Genomic DNA, 15,050 nt, shown 5'->3' on the forward strand with positions numbered 1-15,050 from the left:
TGGGTTGGGCCAGCTATATGCTGTCCCATTTTTTGGCTAAGCCCAACCCAGCCCAGCCTATCAAATTTTAGGCCCTTGTGGGCTGGGCCGGGCTCGGCTAGGCCGGTCCATTTTGACAACTCTAGCCGTATCCTAGTCGAAAATTGCTAGTCTCAGCATAAAGAAAAAAGTAAGAGCAAAAGCGGGCATACCCCTATTTATAGAAAATAGAAGCAGTCTAGATCTAGTGTCAATTTACTGACAGCATGTTGAGCTAGACAATAGTTCATTTTGTGCAATTGAGCCCCACCATGTCCCTATAATAAATGAGCAAAATAGGTCCGACCCAATCTAATAGATACTTTGGTCAACTTTTTACTCTCTTCATGCAAGCTACATTTTAGCTCAGACTCGAGAGTAGAGGGCATCTAATCCAGAATATAAATTGACCTTGGGTATGACCAATCTTCACCATGCATTGATTAGCAATCGATCTATTTGCCTCGATGCATGCTGAGTTGAAGTACTAGATCGAGATTTCTAGCAGCCATTACACATCATATTGTTACCATATTCAGCTCACATTTGGGATACATCCCAAAACCATCAAGTGACAGCTCACTCTGACTAGATATGGCAAAAGTAGCATAATTTTCTTAACAACTCCTACCTCCTTTATAAAGATGGCTAGCCGCCCCCATCTATAAATAAGGGACAACGGGGATCCCTAGGTCTGCTCTTAAGCTCCTCTCTCTTCTTCTTTTTCGTTGTTCTTTGATGACTGACTTGAGCATCGGAGTGTTCCCATTAGAACTAATTCTAGCAAGGGATTTGACTTGTAGGTTCAGCCATCTTCTTTTGATCAGTTCGGTGCTGACATTCAGCTACCTCAGAGTTATCGATTTAGATGCCACATTGGGCACCAATAGCAACAATCCCCCCCTTCCTTGGTTGGCCAGCTCTCCAATCTCATCCTCCTTGATCTCTTTTCCAACCGACTCACTTGCTCAATCTCGGCCACCCTCTCCAACCCACCTGACTTTCAATATCTCTGCCTTGATCATGACCAACTCACAAGCTCCATTCTCGACTCCTTTGGCTCCTTCTACATCATTCCATACCTCGAGCTTAACCTATTCCACAACTCCTTTTTTGGTTCCCTCTTGGTGTCCTTTAGCAATCCAGACTGGAGCATCATCAACATATCGATGAATCAACTCATTAATGATGTACACTCACTCTTGGGCAGTTCAGTAAGAGTGGTAGAGCCTCTAACGTCAATCACCACATATTTACTCTCTGAGGTTTGATATCTCAGTCATATATTATGCTACTAACTGATCGCTCAAGAGCTGTCATTTGTTTTCACTTTATGCCATATTACATTTGACAAAAACCTCTCCTTGGATCAGAAGGCTCTATAATTTTGATCCTTTTGATAGTGAGAATCAGCAACAGCCAAGTGCTAACCCACAAACCACGCCCACCGAATACCTAAGCTGATGTATTGGTCGACTCTCATGTGCTGTAAGTATTCTTCCTGCAGTGCTTCTGAAATCCTAATCTCCTCCCAGTTGATGAATGGAACTTTTTCCTTTCCATATTTCTCTGATGCTAGCTGATCCGATCTGGCTTCTTCCTCCATCGATGCGACAACTTCATCCCTTGGCTTATCATCAATCTCTTAAGGAACATGCAGATCTTTGATCTCCGCCACATGATCTTCTCGAATAACCTCACAACTTTGGACTTAAGCCACAATAAGATCCATAGAAGGTTCCTGACCTAGGTCAACCACCTGATGGATCTAATGGTGCAGTTCAATGTGAGCTACAACTAGCTCTATAGGAAGATCTTGATAGGACTGATGACCAACCAACTTGACTGATACTTCTACTTCTACAACAAGTGCCTCTATGGAGCCTAGCTCCTGGCTTGCAAGTGAGATGGTGCACGGATGGAATGTTCAACTAGTGGTCAAATTTGTATTATTGTTTAATTTCTTTAGGATCTTTCTCCATGATATATAGTTTGTTATTTTATAATTATCATTTTTGATGCTTTCCTTTGAAAATAAGCGGGAAGGATGTTTGTATAGGAGGAATGGATGGTTAGGGATTGTTACTCTAATATGATTTGTATTTTGGGAGAGAACTAGATGTCCAATAATAATGTATACCATTTTTACTTCTATATGAATTGAAAAATTATTCAAATTTACCTCTATCCCTCTTTCTCTTTACTGTCACTATATTTCTTTTTATCTTTGCTTGCTTTTATTTTTTTTTTGTATCTTTAAATTTTAGTATTTTAATGACAAAAATAGTGTAATACTAAAAATATTTTAAAAAATATTAAATATAAATAATTAAATATTATCAATAACCTGTATGTCTATTATTTCAAAGATTGATATATGAATAACAATTAAATTTAAAAATACAACAAACATAAATCAATAAATAAATAATATAAAAAAATTAAAAATTGAAAAGTAGCCTCATCTTGTTAGGCATGTTTATTAAATGGATATATTTTGCATTTTAGCTTAAGCCGTTGGGTAAAATGTTTAATGCCATCCTATCCAAAATGCTTCAAGCTAGAGAAGGTACGATAGATCGACTGACATATGAATGGGTTTTTTTTGACCTACCACTTTTACTATGATATAGGCTCTTTTGAGTTATCATGGAGGAGTCGAATGGTTATTATTAGGACTAGAAACGAATCAGATGTGGATTGGATATCAGCATATCTATATCCATATTTATTTAATTTAACAAATATAGATACAAATATAGATGTTAGTTGGATGTGAAAATTCATATCCATATTTATTTTATGTAGATATAGATACAAATCGAATACTGAAAATATGAATATGAATATAAATTGGATAGTTAAACTTTATGAACATAAAATTAAAGATATTATTTAGTAGATAATAAATCAAGTTAATAATATATTGATGTGATTATTTATTTTTTTAAATTTATAAATATTATATAAAATTAAATAGAATTATAAATAGAATTAGATATTTAGATATAAATTAAATAGTTACTCATCTATATTTATATGTATTTTTTTTTTAATGAATATGGATGAGGATATTAAGTGAATGCTGAAATTTCTATCCTCAATATGGATGGATTATTCGATCCATTTCGACCCATGGTTATATTAAGCTCCTTTCCTTCTTGATGCCAGAAACCTTTTTGATCTTTTGATCCCGGAGATAAACAAGAATCTCTTACCCTTCCTCGCTTTTCTTTACAGGCTACCGGGTTGTTTCTAGCGAAAACGAAAAAGAAAAAGGAAAAAAAGCTATAAATTCCAGGTAGTCTCGCCCCTCCCGCGTCGACGGTTTGCCCTTCTCCCTGTCGTCTCGTATCTAGGGCTCCCCATCCTCTCGACCGTCGCCTTTCCTTCAGGTACAGCCTCTGCCCAAACCCCTGTCTCCTCTCTTCCCCTCTCGGACAGATCCCCTTGGAGAATGAAGTAAATTTAAAAGAAATCAAAAGAAAAAAAGGTATCCGACTCATCGTTGAGTTTCTCCTGTTGTTCTCGTTCAATCCGTAATGTTCTTGTTCACTGTTAATATCCTGCAGGTAAGGTAAGCAATGGAGCAGTGGATGCATCAGATTGAACAATGGGTTCGTCAGCAGCCAGTGGAGCAGCTCTATGCTGCTCTTGCTGTTCTCATCGTGACTCTTGCTTTCTTTGGCATCCGTAAGTGTCATCCTAAACTCGCCAATTCGATCGTCTTTAGCTTTTTTCCCCCGAAATTCGACAACTTGTTGCAAAAAAAGGAAAAAGAAAACGTGGGTATATTGGCATACAGTCTTTGGGTAAACAAAGTGAGGTAGGTGATTAAAACTATGATTTTATCTGTATTTTAAGCGTCAAGATAAACAGCTTAAGGATGTAGCAGTGCATCTCAAGCTTAACCGTTCTTCACATGTTCTTTATGCGGCAAAAGGCGTTCGGTAAAAGGACTTACAAATCAATATTGGGATTTAACAACAGTTGGGTTTCAATAACGAGTCATTGAAATATTTTTTTATTAGCCCGCAACCACTTGTTTGAAAAGTTTGGGCGGGCCTACTTTATTTGAAAGAGGACAACTTTCTCCTAGCTCATACTTGCTAGCTTCTGGATACCAATCCGTAGGGTTTATTTGAACACTAAGATGTTTCAGATTAATGAGATGTTTCAAATTTCAACCTTGGCCTGGTTTCTATCAAATACTATTAAATGTAGCTTTCTGCAGTTTGTACTTGGCTAACTTAGCTCAAGCCTGACTGAATCCTGCCTAAATTTCAACTGCAACACCTTTATAATCTATAATCTCCAATTTCGTTAGCCTCGACTTCCAATGGTCTGTAATAAATTTGAGACTAAAGATTAGGGATGACTGATAAGACTGCAAAGCAAGCAAAGTGGCAAACTTTGACCCATGAAGTTTCTACGCATGCGCGCATGCGAGAGAGAGAGAGAGAGAGAGAGAGAGAGAGAGAGAGAGTACGGTCAACATAAATAATAGAATATCAATGTTTAATTGATGAAGAAAATATTAAAAAGTAGAGGTACACATTGCAAGTAATGCTTCTTAAGATTTGTTGCAAATAGGTCTTGAATCTTGATAAAGAAGAGGCCTAAGTTTTCTGATGGTTTGAGGGAGGTGAAGCGTGAAAAAACCTGTTAGAGTATCTAATTCTTTCTTGCAGTAATTGGTGATATTCAGCACTGATCTCATATTTTTTGCTTTAATCTCACAGTCCGTTTATTGAAGCCCTCCAAGTCTACTACCATAGTGCTTGCCGGACTAAGTGGTAGTGGGAAAACTACTCTGTTTTTCCAGGTACTGGTTTGTATCTTCTGGTTCCCTTTTGCAGGTGGTGAGAACAGGGAGGGGAGATTAAAGAAAAAAATTATGAACAAATTGGATGAACGTAAGCCAATGATAAAACATTTATGCATATAACCTTCTTTTGCAATTGAAAGTGATTATTGGTACTGAATTCCATAATTTCATGCATTATGCTGAGCATCTTAAGATGATTACATACATGAAAAAAGATGTACTACAGCTTATAAAAAAGAAAGGAACAAGGATTAACAAATTGAAGTCAAGGATCAATTTAGTGGCTTAATGTGGACCTATATCTTGGGACTTGGTAAAAGTTGATAAACAATGAGTAGAAGAAGAAAGGAATGTTAGTTTGCTAATTTGCTTGTCTGGTGCTCTGTAGGTTCATGCCAACTCTTAGGATTGTTTGATGATGGATTTTCCCATAAAGTTCAGCACTAAACATTGTTCATTATTTTGAATACATAAAAGTAAGTTTCAAAATTTCAAGGTACAAGGGCATATTAACTAGGGGTGGGTACAATGTGTCATTTTGAAGATCATTCAATTGAAGGATATTGACAGATATGTGTGGATACAGTCGAGTGTGACATTTTTGGGTTATTTTTGGATTTACTTTTTTTTTTTTTTTTGGTGTGTGGATTTTGGGGTTTAACTTTGAATCTGAAAAATCATTGATTTTGATTCTGGATTCATGCTGTGAGGTATAAATCACATGATCAAACAACATCCAATCCTCATTTGACAAAATCCCTCATGTCTTTCTTCAGTTAAATGCAAAATTCCACTCAGGTTTTGAAGACATAAGGATAAAATGAGAGGAGAGAGAAGATTTACATAGCTAGGATAATTTTCTAGCCCCAAAAATCAAACGCCAAGCTTTGATCTCACAGGCCAATGTCTGTCAATAGTTTTCCCTTCTCCTTCACTTCATTCCATTATCACATGGTGGTGAATATTGCAAAAGAGTCTATTTTAGTTATCTTGAGCTGCAAGGGATGAAATCACTTGGTTTAGGGTCAATTTGGGCTTGATCTTGGATGAAGCAATTTTGTCCACCTTAAACCACTCAGGTTGGGTCTTGTTCAAGCAATAACCCCTTGTATTGGTGAGAGGTACATATCGGTGGATATGTGTCATATTGATTGGTATGCCAAACCTCACCTAATGGATTGAGCCAACAAGGGTAGCAGAAAATTTAGTTTGAAGGGGAGGTTCATAACTAAATATCATGGGTAAGCGTCATAGCTAAATAGCATGAGTTTAAGTACTAGATGCTATGGTAACCATTGAAAATTGTGAGTTGGATAGAAGGAAATGGATGTGCAAGGTTAACCAAGAGAAAGTGCATTTGTGAGAATATGGATCGCTATCCTTTAGCAAGGTAGAAACTGAAACATTTTAACCAGAATTGATAGGTTTTGTTGTTTTTTGGACAAACCAAGAGGAAATTCACAAGAAATATTATCAACTTATAAGCAATGCGACCCATTTTGATTGTCTAAAAATTGAGAAATCATATTGCAGAATCTAGAAGCAAGCATGGTCTTATTACATATTAAATAATCAATAATGTGTAGCTCAAATTATAAGTCTATTAATTATTAAAGAATTGACATTAAGGCCACAGATTACATATCTTGGCTGTCGACACCACCTTTAAATATGATAATGCCAATGCTTATATTTTGAATTACATGCATGCTTGTGCCCATATGTTTTGTAGACATGTTTGTGGGCTCAAGATACAATGCAATGAATTTGTAAAATAGATGACTGATATGGATTGGCCTTGAATGGAGGGCAATATATCATCTACATGTACTTGATAGCCTTTGAGACCCTTTCCCCACTATCATAATGACAATTGTATTCTAAATAATCTGTAAGACCTTGGTGATTATATGAGTAATTAATCTTGACAATACAACCAATATTAATATAACTATTGCCATTAACTTTGGATTGACTGGACATGGGCCAAGCTTGGGCTAGGCCAACTTTGGGCCAAGTCTGGTGACAATGGGGAGGTATTGAACTTCGGCTGAAAACTCGAAGGAGGAAGGATATGTTAACACAACTGATTATGGCAAGGTAGAAACCCCATTATGAGACGTATGACATAAGGAAGATGGTAGTTGAAAGAGGAGTAGGGGTAGATCACTCTCTTCCAAGGCCAAAAGCATCGTCTGGGCTGGCCTCTCCAAAGATACATCTCTTACAATACCCACTTGTAAACCCTAGACACCCACCACAAGGGAGGAGAGAATAGAGAGAAAACAAGAGGAGAATAATTCCCACAAGAGAATTTCCATTACTCAAGGGTCTTCAGTATTGATTACTATACCAACCCCAATATGGGTATTTATAACTAGTATACAGGGACTTTTTTCTTCAACTTTTCAATGTGGGATTGCAAATCCTATTCTAACTCTAAGAATCTTAACTATTAAATTTTTCAATAACATCAAAAGTTCTAAAAAAGAAAGTTCACAAGAAATCAAATCTTCCTAGAATTGACTAATATCAAACTTTCCTAACTGAAATAGGAAATAATTAGTTATTAAAAACTAGTAATGTCTTGAGACCCATGCGTATGGGATCCACGACCCGTGCAGTCGGGATCTGCGACCCATGTGGCCGCGATCCGCGACCCATGCAGCCAGGATCCACTACCCGTGCAGTTAGGATCCACGACCCATGTTGTCGTTAAGTGCACGAGACTCTCTAGCATCATTTGGAACATAGAATTTTATTTGGACTTTGTGGTGAGCGTAAGCCTAAAGATTCTTGAAAGGATCAAGCTCATGCTTGCACTCGAGCTTGGCCTACGTGGGCATGTTTGGATGGGTTTAGATGTTTGGCGGTACTTGAACAATGAACAGTTTTAGGTTTAGCTAGAAGCCTTGGCATTGGGTGGAGTTCTGAGGGTGTACACTTGGGGCATGTAGGGGTGGCGATGACAATGAACGGTCCTTTTGGTGACATAGGTAGAGGGGAAGAGTGTTGACATCTGTGAAACATAAAAGGAGGCTGAGGACTACCACCATGAATGAAGTCTATAGGAGGAAGAGAGGAGTTGATGCCGCCCTTGGCTTTTGAAGATGATGGGAAGGAGGGCATCATACAAGAGGAGCAATAATCGAACAGGTGGATTGTGGTAGTGAGTTGGGGATGCTCTAGGACATGAGTAGCCAACATTAGGTCTCCTCATCATTGCAGGGACCTACAGGAGGAACAAAGGCTCAAAGGGGCCAGAGGCGCTTGTATGATTGGAGATTTGGAATGAGAGTTAGGTTTTGGTTTTGGATTAACTAAAAAGTAAATTGATCTGGCCATCCAGAAGATTTTTGATTGATGAATAGTTATGTTGTAAAAATAATTAGCTCAATATATAATATATTTGATAACTTTCAGTTCAGCCTTGGTCAAGGTTGAGCCTGGCTCAAAAATCAGTTGGGCCTCAATTTAAAGCCCAGATCCGACCCAAAACTGAAAAAAAATTACGCCTGAAGACTTGGTTAAAGCTAGCATGGACTAACAGGCCTGTGTTGGCTTATGCCCATTTCCAGCCCTAAACTCTACCATTCCCACTTTATCAGCCCCATATCATGTGTACCATCAGCGTGATCCTTATCTTCATCGGAGTTGTAACCAGACATCAGTCCCCGCTTGGCTTCACAAGGGAAGGAATTCAGTGTTATTTATTAATTAGAGAACCTAAAAATATGAGCCTGCATTCAAACATAGATTTTATCCTCAAAATGCTGTTTTTTCAATTTTTAATACCTTTGGGATCATTAGTTTTGAATTTTTGGTTTTAGATTATAGATTAAAAATGCTTGAGAAATAATTATAGGGCAGTTATTGGAGCAAGATCAAGATTGAGTAATGTCCCATTTTTTTACTGGAATTGGTATAAAACCAATGTCATTCCATACTTTTGTTGTATTTCTCCACAGCCACATTATTAAAGCTTGAAAATGATGCATATAATATGATTTGAAGAAAATATGCATCAGTACTTCAGTTGTAGATGTAAAACTGAGTTATATACTTATAATTTCATTATTAGGGGAATGAAATATGATTGCATGTTTTTTCTTGCTGACATTTATATAATTATATAATTTTATTTATCATCTTCGAATCTTTGGTTTAACGAAACCTATCATTTTATTCTTCAATTTACATTCTGACTACCATTTTCTTTGTTGTTCTTTATATGCTAGCTTCGTGATGGTTCTCCACATCAAGGAACCATTGCATCAATGGACCCAAATGAGGGAACATTTGTGCTGCATTCTGAATTGGAAAAGGTAGCAATCTAACTAATTATATAAGCACCTAGATACGTAAATAAAGCCATAACCTAAGAATATTGCTGCTCTATATTGTTTTAGTGAAAAATGAAGAGAGACTGCTATGCTGGTGCTGGTACAGTATAATGCTGATCACACTTCCATCTCCTGTGTGCAGAAGGGCAAACTGAAACCTGTCCATTTGATTGATGTTCCTGGGCATTCACGGCTTAGACCCAAACTTGATGAATTCTTGCCTCATGCAGCTGGTCTCATTTTTGTTGTGGATTCTCTAGATTTCTTACCAAACTGTCGAGCAGCAGCTGAGTAAGTTTTACTAACTTTCTATTGGTTAAGTTCTATTTGCTTTGATTTTATTTAAGCAGATAGCTATATGCATCTTAAATTCATGTTGACTAGTCATTTCCTGCTTAAGATGTGCTATAGTTCTAGCTGGCGACAGGAGGGTTCTTTGGTGGTTTGCATTCAATCTTTATATGCTGGTGGCCATTGCACTAGTTTAAGCACTACTTGTCATTGGATTGTTCACTCTATTAACTAAATATTTACTTCCTCATATGTTATTATTTTTGTGTTGAAGGTATCTGTATGATATTCTGACTAAGGCAAGTATAGTGAAGCGGAAAATGCCCATTTTGATAGTGTGCAACAAGACAGATAAAGTGACAGCACACTCAAAGGAATTCATCAGGAAACAATTAGAGAAGGAAATGTAAGATCCTAAACTTTCCTCAGTTTGAAAGCTGTCCTTTAACATATTAACTTTACAAAGTGCGTTATGTTCGAGAAAAGCTTTTGTGGTTAAACTGCTAGCACCTTTATCAATATCAATAATTTTTGTAGGGGTTTCTCACTAAGTTTGTGGTGTTTGCTAAGATGTAAAAGAAAAGTTGTTTTTCTTTTTATATTTCTGGACGTCGATTCCTTTGTGCACGCCCACCATAACTTTTAAACTTTAATGGATGACTGTAACACAAGCTAAAGAAAAGATGAGATGCATGATAGTCAAGGCATAATGGGGCTGAGCTTGATTGAGCCTGGGTTTGGTCAAGCTTGGATTGAAATTATTTTTGAGCTTCTAGATACTAGGTTGAACCTAGCTGAACATGAACCTGTTTCAATCAGCTTGATAATCTTAAACCAAGCTGAAATCAGTTCAGGCTTGGGTCAATTTTGGTTCAAAATTGAATTGAGGCCTGGTTTAAGCTTAATGCTTAACTGATTGATAAGTTCAAAAAGCCCGCTAATCAAATCTTTAATCTTAAAATGCATATTCAGATAAAAATAATCAAATATGCCGACAAATATAAAGCATTCGATCTATTTGATATATTATTACTAAACGTATTTTGGATCTGATCTAGCTGGATTTATTTTTCTCTTAGCTTGAAATGAATTTTCATCCTATAAAATGACCTTGATTTGTGCTTATTATGAGCTGAGCTCCAGCCAGCTCAAGATGGCAATAAGTAGGACATTCTTTTGGCCCAGATGAATGGTAGCACCAGGTTTTGATGTATAATAAACTTCTCGATTTCTTCAATGAGCATTTTAATGCATGTTGGGGAAGATCAGCCTGTTATCCCTAAAGGAACTTTTATCCGTTAAGCGACGGCCCTTCCACTCGGCACCATGGGATCACTAAGGCCGACTTTCATCCCTACTTGATGGGTGGGTCTTACAGTCAGACTCTCTCCTGCCTTTTGCACTCGAGGGCTAATCTCTGTCCGACCCGAAGAAACTTTTGTATGCCTTCGTTAGTTTTTGGGAGGCCTACGTCCAATAAAAACTGTCTACCTAAGACTGTCCTTTGGCTAGGGCTGGAACAGGCCATAGCACGGCCCGCAATTTTTTTATGGATTTCGCGCTGGGCTGACCCGATAAGCCTGGCCTGATTAAGCCCGGCTCGAAAATTTTTTAAAATATGAGGCCCGAGCCCAACCAGGGCCTAATCGGGCCGGCCCGAACCTAATCGGACCGGCCCAGATCAATTGCAATTTCTCGGATAAAAATTAGTCTTTCCAATAAGTAGGTTGTTCTCTTAAAGTGCCATGGGAACAAAGTAATACGGGTATGTGTTCTTCCACTGCTAAAGAAGTAACATATATTGAAAAGATTATCTGCAGCCACTATTAGCATCCTGGATGTTCTCCTGTGCTTAAGATGATATTTTGTGCACCACATGCATAGGTACAAAGAGATACTACATTAATATTTTATTCCAGAGGGAGGATATCCATTGCACTCGTGAGAGTAATATATCTATTCCATAGAATAGACATACAGAAAATAGATGAAGTGAATAAACTACATTTGATATGCACTGAACTGGAGATTCAATAGGAGGGATTCAGAGTCTTAATTTGTTCAAGAATCAAGATGTAAGGCATTGAGGGAGGGAGATTATGTAGTGGCCAAACTTGAAACGGCGAACGACGATGGTGATGGGTGAAGATGGGAAGACTGGCATCGGTGATGGCCAATGAGGGAAGATGGAAGACCGATGTGGCCGCGTCGATGATGGCAGATGGGGGAACACAGAATATTGGAGTCGGTGATGGAAAAAAACCGAAAGACGAAAGATGAGGGATCTCTCCGTCTGAGCGTCGCCGTCGGTCTTTATTTTTTAGTAGAAGACGGAAGTCGGAAGACGATGAAGGTCGCCCGAAAGTCTGACGAACAAGGCACCCTCGTCGGCGATGGGAGAAGACAAAGATGGCGATGGCCGGTGGACGGACAAGGATCACGATCCATGGCCAGGGGCTAGGGCATCGAATGAAAATTTGAGAAGAGTGAAGATGAAAGGCCAGGGGCTATTCCTATAATCCTATTCAGCTGAATTGGCTCTGGCTAACTCAAATATTAAGAAGGGTGGCAGTGGCATGGAATTGGGCTTGGGCTAACTCGGGCTGGAATTCGGGCTGGGTTCGGGTCGAAAATAATGGGTTGAACTTCGGACTGGACCCGGGCCGGGCTAAAGGTATACCCGATCTTGTCCAAAAAGATAAATGGGCTCTAAATTTAGGCCCAAGCCCAACCTGAACTGTTTTGAGTCTGGCCCAAAGCCTGATCCGAAATCAACTCGTCCCGATGGGCTTCCGGCCGGCCCGAGCCCAGTTCCAGCCCTACCCTTAGCCCGTAGATCCTGACACAATGCTAGAATTCTAGCTCTTCCGAATGGTATCTCACTGATGTCTTATGAAACCACAATAATCAGTGGAGTGAGGTTTAGATCTTCCTCCTGCATTCTTCGAAAAATAGTTGTATAGATTGCAGCAATATTTTAATGTAGATTTTGGCTTTACTTTATGGATCTCCTTATCATTAATGAGGATGTTAACAAGTGCCTCGGAATGCATGTGTATCACCGTGCAATGCAAACCACAAACAACAAGCATTATCCCAACTTTTTGGTCAATGCTATAAGTTCTTCGCAGAAGTTTACAAAGTACTGCATTATTTTATAATGCATGTTTTTTTTCTCAAACCTTTCCTAGCTGAACCATAGTATCTGTGCTGTCCTATATTATGTTATATAACATTGTCTGCTAAACACCTAAAACCTTAGGGGGCCTGGTTGGATTCTTCACTAATTTTCCATGGAATAAACCATATATAGATAAAAAGTTGAGAGTTTGAGAAGCAAATATGCAATTGGGAGGGAGATTTTTAATGAAACGGGAAACTTTTAAGTCATGCATGGGAACACTGTAAATCACCATTTCAGAGGAATGTGGCATCCTCTATTTTGGGGCTTGCACGATCTGGGAACATCCGTGATAAATTAAAACTCCTCTCTTCCAACCACTGCATCTTCCCTCAACTTTGGGAACACTGTAAATCACCATTTCAGAGGAACATGTATCCTCTATTTTGGGGCTTGCACGATCTGGGGACATCCGTGATAAATTAAAACTCCTCTCTTCCTACCATTGCATGTTCCCTCAACTTCCGCTGTATATCGGTTTATTCCCAGGATAGCTTACCCAGGCTACCAATATGGAAAAATATTCAGCATATGTGAAACATTATTGTGTTTTGACAATTAGTTTAAGGCAGGACCTTTTACATGTTGCTATTAATGAAAACTGAAAAAACGTGAGCTTCAAGAAGTAGAAGATGAGGAGGAAGAGAAGGATTTGACTGAATTGCTTGGAATGACAAAAGAGAAAGATAAAGGGGTGGTGAGGATTTCTTCAAGGGCTTGTGAGGCCATCTCTTTGATCAGAATTTGGATATTAAGATTGTTCATCCTCTTGCTTCCATTTTGACTAGCTTATGATGTTTGGCTGGACCTTCCCATGATAACATTTCACAAAATTTTTATGTTAATAACTGCTATCTTCGCTAGAGCTCTTTATCAATTTCTTAAAATGTTTGACCCATCCTTGAAAATCAGTAAATAACCTTTCTTCTTCTTATTTCAAAAATTATATTTGCCTTCCATGCACCCACTCTATTCATTGCCTCTAGTAAATGTTCCATGGTCATTTATCATCCTTTCTTCTATTGGAATCCTTGCATAAACTATCCATTTTCCCCAGAGTTGCTTCTTCCCCCAATAACATGCTCTATGGAGAGTTATTGAGAGGAAAATAAGTAAGCAAAGTAATCACAACTGTCTATCAAGCATAAAGCATTGTGCTACTCTTAGTTCATTAAGTGATGACCCTCTCTGCTGATCAGGCGAGATTGGACCTTGAATGAGGGGCCCTAATAGATTTTTTCATACTATTAGGTTATCAGATACAGAAGCACTGGCTTACTGACTCTTCCCATTTAGCCTTCAGGCTTGCAAAGCTATATACAGACAGAATGTTGTGTTATGCAAACGTGAGAAGATGTGAGTTTTTTTTTTTTTTTGGTGAAAAGTTGTGAACTAATTTGACAGGCATAATATACAAAAATCAGTGCTTGCTAAATGCTGGAGAGCATGACCACACAGCTGATGAAAAAATTGATATGGTCACTCATCATGAAGGGGTTCCCTTCTTTTTATAGCGATGATGCAGTCTGTCTGATCTTCTGCTTTTTTTCAGTAGTAAGACTATCCTCTGCTATAATTATATCAATATCCATCTCACATGCTTACGCTTTTTGCCTAGTTAGCAGTTCTCTTGCTGAATAGTCATGCCTCTAACACAGCTACCACATCCTCTTCATATTCCTGTTCATCTCTTGGAACATATAGAGCAAGAATATCCCTCTACTATGATTCCATAGTGTTAATGATTTTGGCTTCAATATCTTGCAGAGACAAGCTCCGTACATCAAGAAATGTCATATCTAGCGCTGATATTGCCAATGAATATACCCTCGGTGTGCCTGGAGAGGCATTCACTTTTTCTCAATGCCGAAACAAGGTGACAATAGCAGAAGCATCTGGTTTGACTGGTGAGGTCTCTCAGGTAAAGCAGTTTATCAGAGACCATGTGGAGCCCTAGGAACTGGCTTTATGGCCATCTTTTTCTTCCAGAATTGATGGATTTTTGACTCTCTTTCTTTCTTTTTTTTTTTTTTCCTGTTGAAGACAAAAAGGTTTAGCTCATTCATGATTGACTGCAGATGGTATATTCTGTTACCTTCTCATGTGTTTTTCTTAAAATGCTGAGACTACCCATCTGTTACATTTGCATTGCTATAAATGTACTAGTGATACAAAGGAAAAAAAAAAAGAAATATTGTTGGTTATATACCTAGTCATCATATTTCAGAATGTATTCAAAACGTTTGGTCGGAGTGCTTCTTATTGCCATTTATGGTGATTAGGTTGTCCTGTATAAACGAATAAACAGATGAGGTATATTCATATTTGCTCCAGTGGATTATAACACAGAACACTTAAATTGCATTGTTATTGCGCGTTTGTGTGAGCG

At 38.2% G+C, this 15,050-nt stretch overlaps 1 protein-coding gene across 2 annotated transcripts; it reads left to right on the forward strand.

The window, feature by feature from the left end:
- Window positions 1-3,194: 3,194 nt before the first annotated feature.
- LOC105031964 (uncharacterized) lies at window positions 3,195-15,025 on the forward strand. Of its 2 annotated transcripts, none has more exons than XM_010906267.4 (7): window positions 3,195-3,511; window positions 3,591-3,711; window positions 4,761-4,843; window positions 9,085-9,171; window positions 9,332-9,480; window positions 9,755-9,886; window positions 14,429-15,025. In XM_010906267.4, exons 2-7 carry the CDS (start codon window positions 3,603-3,605, stop codon window positions 14,616-14,618), a joined length of 750 nt encoding a protein of 249 aa, XP_010904569.1. In that variant the 5' UTR covers window positions 3,195-3,511; window positions 3,591-3,602; the 3' UTR covers window positions 14,619-15,025. The 2 variants fall into 2 exon arrangements, with proteins under 2 accessions (XP_010904569.1, XP_010904570.1); XM_010906268.4 differs by having other exon boundaries at window positions 3,195-3,413.
- Window positions 15,026-15,050: the final 25 nt, after the last annotated feature.

Source organism: Elaeis guineensis, chromosome 11 (assembly GCF_000442705.2).
Source record: "Elaeis guineensis isolate ETL-2024a chromosome 11, EG11, whole genome shotgun sequence".
NCBI classification, from domain to species: Eukaryota; Viridiplantae; Streptophyta; class Magnoliopsida; order Arecales; family Arecaceae; genus Elaeis; species Elaeis guineensis.

Coding starts and splice junctions, on each gene's coding strand:
- LOC105031964 (XM_010906267.4), top strand. CDS start 3,603: ATGGAGCAGTGGATGCATCAGATTGAACAATGGGTTCGTCAGCAGCCA. Junction 9,172..9,331: donor TGCATTCTGAATTGGAAAAG/GTAGCAATCTAA, acceptor TCCTGTGTGCAG/AAGGGCAAACTGAAACCTGT. Junction 9,481..9,754: donor AACTGTCGAGCAGCAGCTGA/GTAAGTTTTACT, acceptor TTTGTGTTGAAG/GTATCTGTATGATATTCTGA.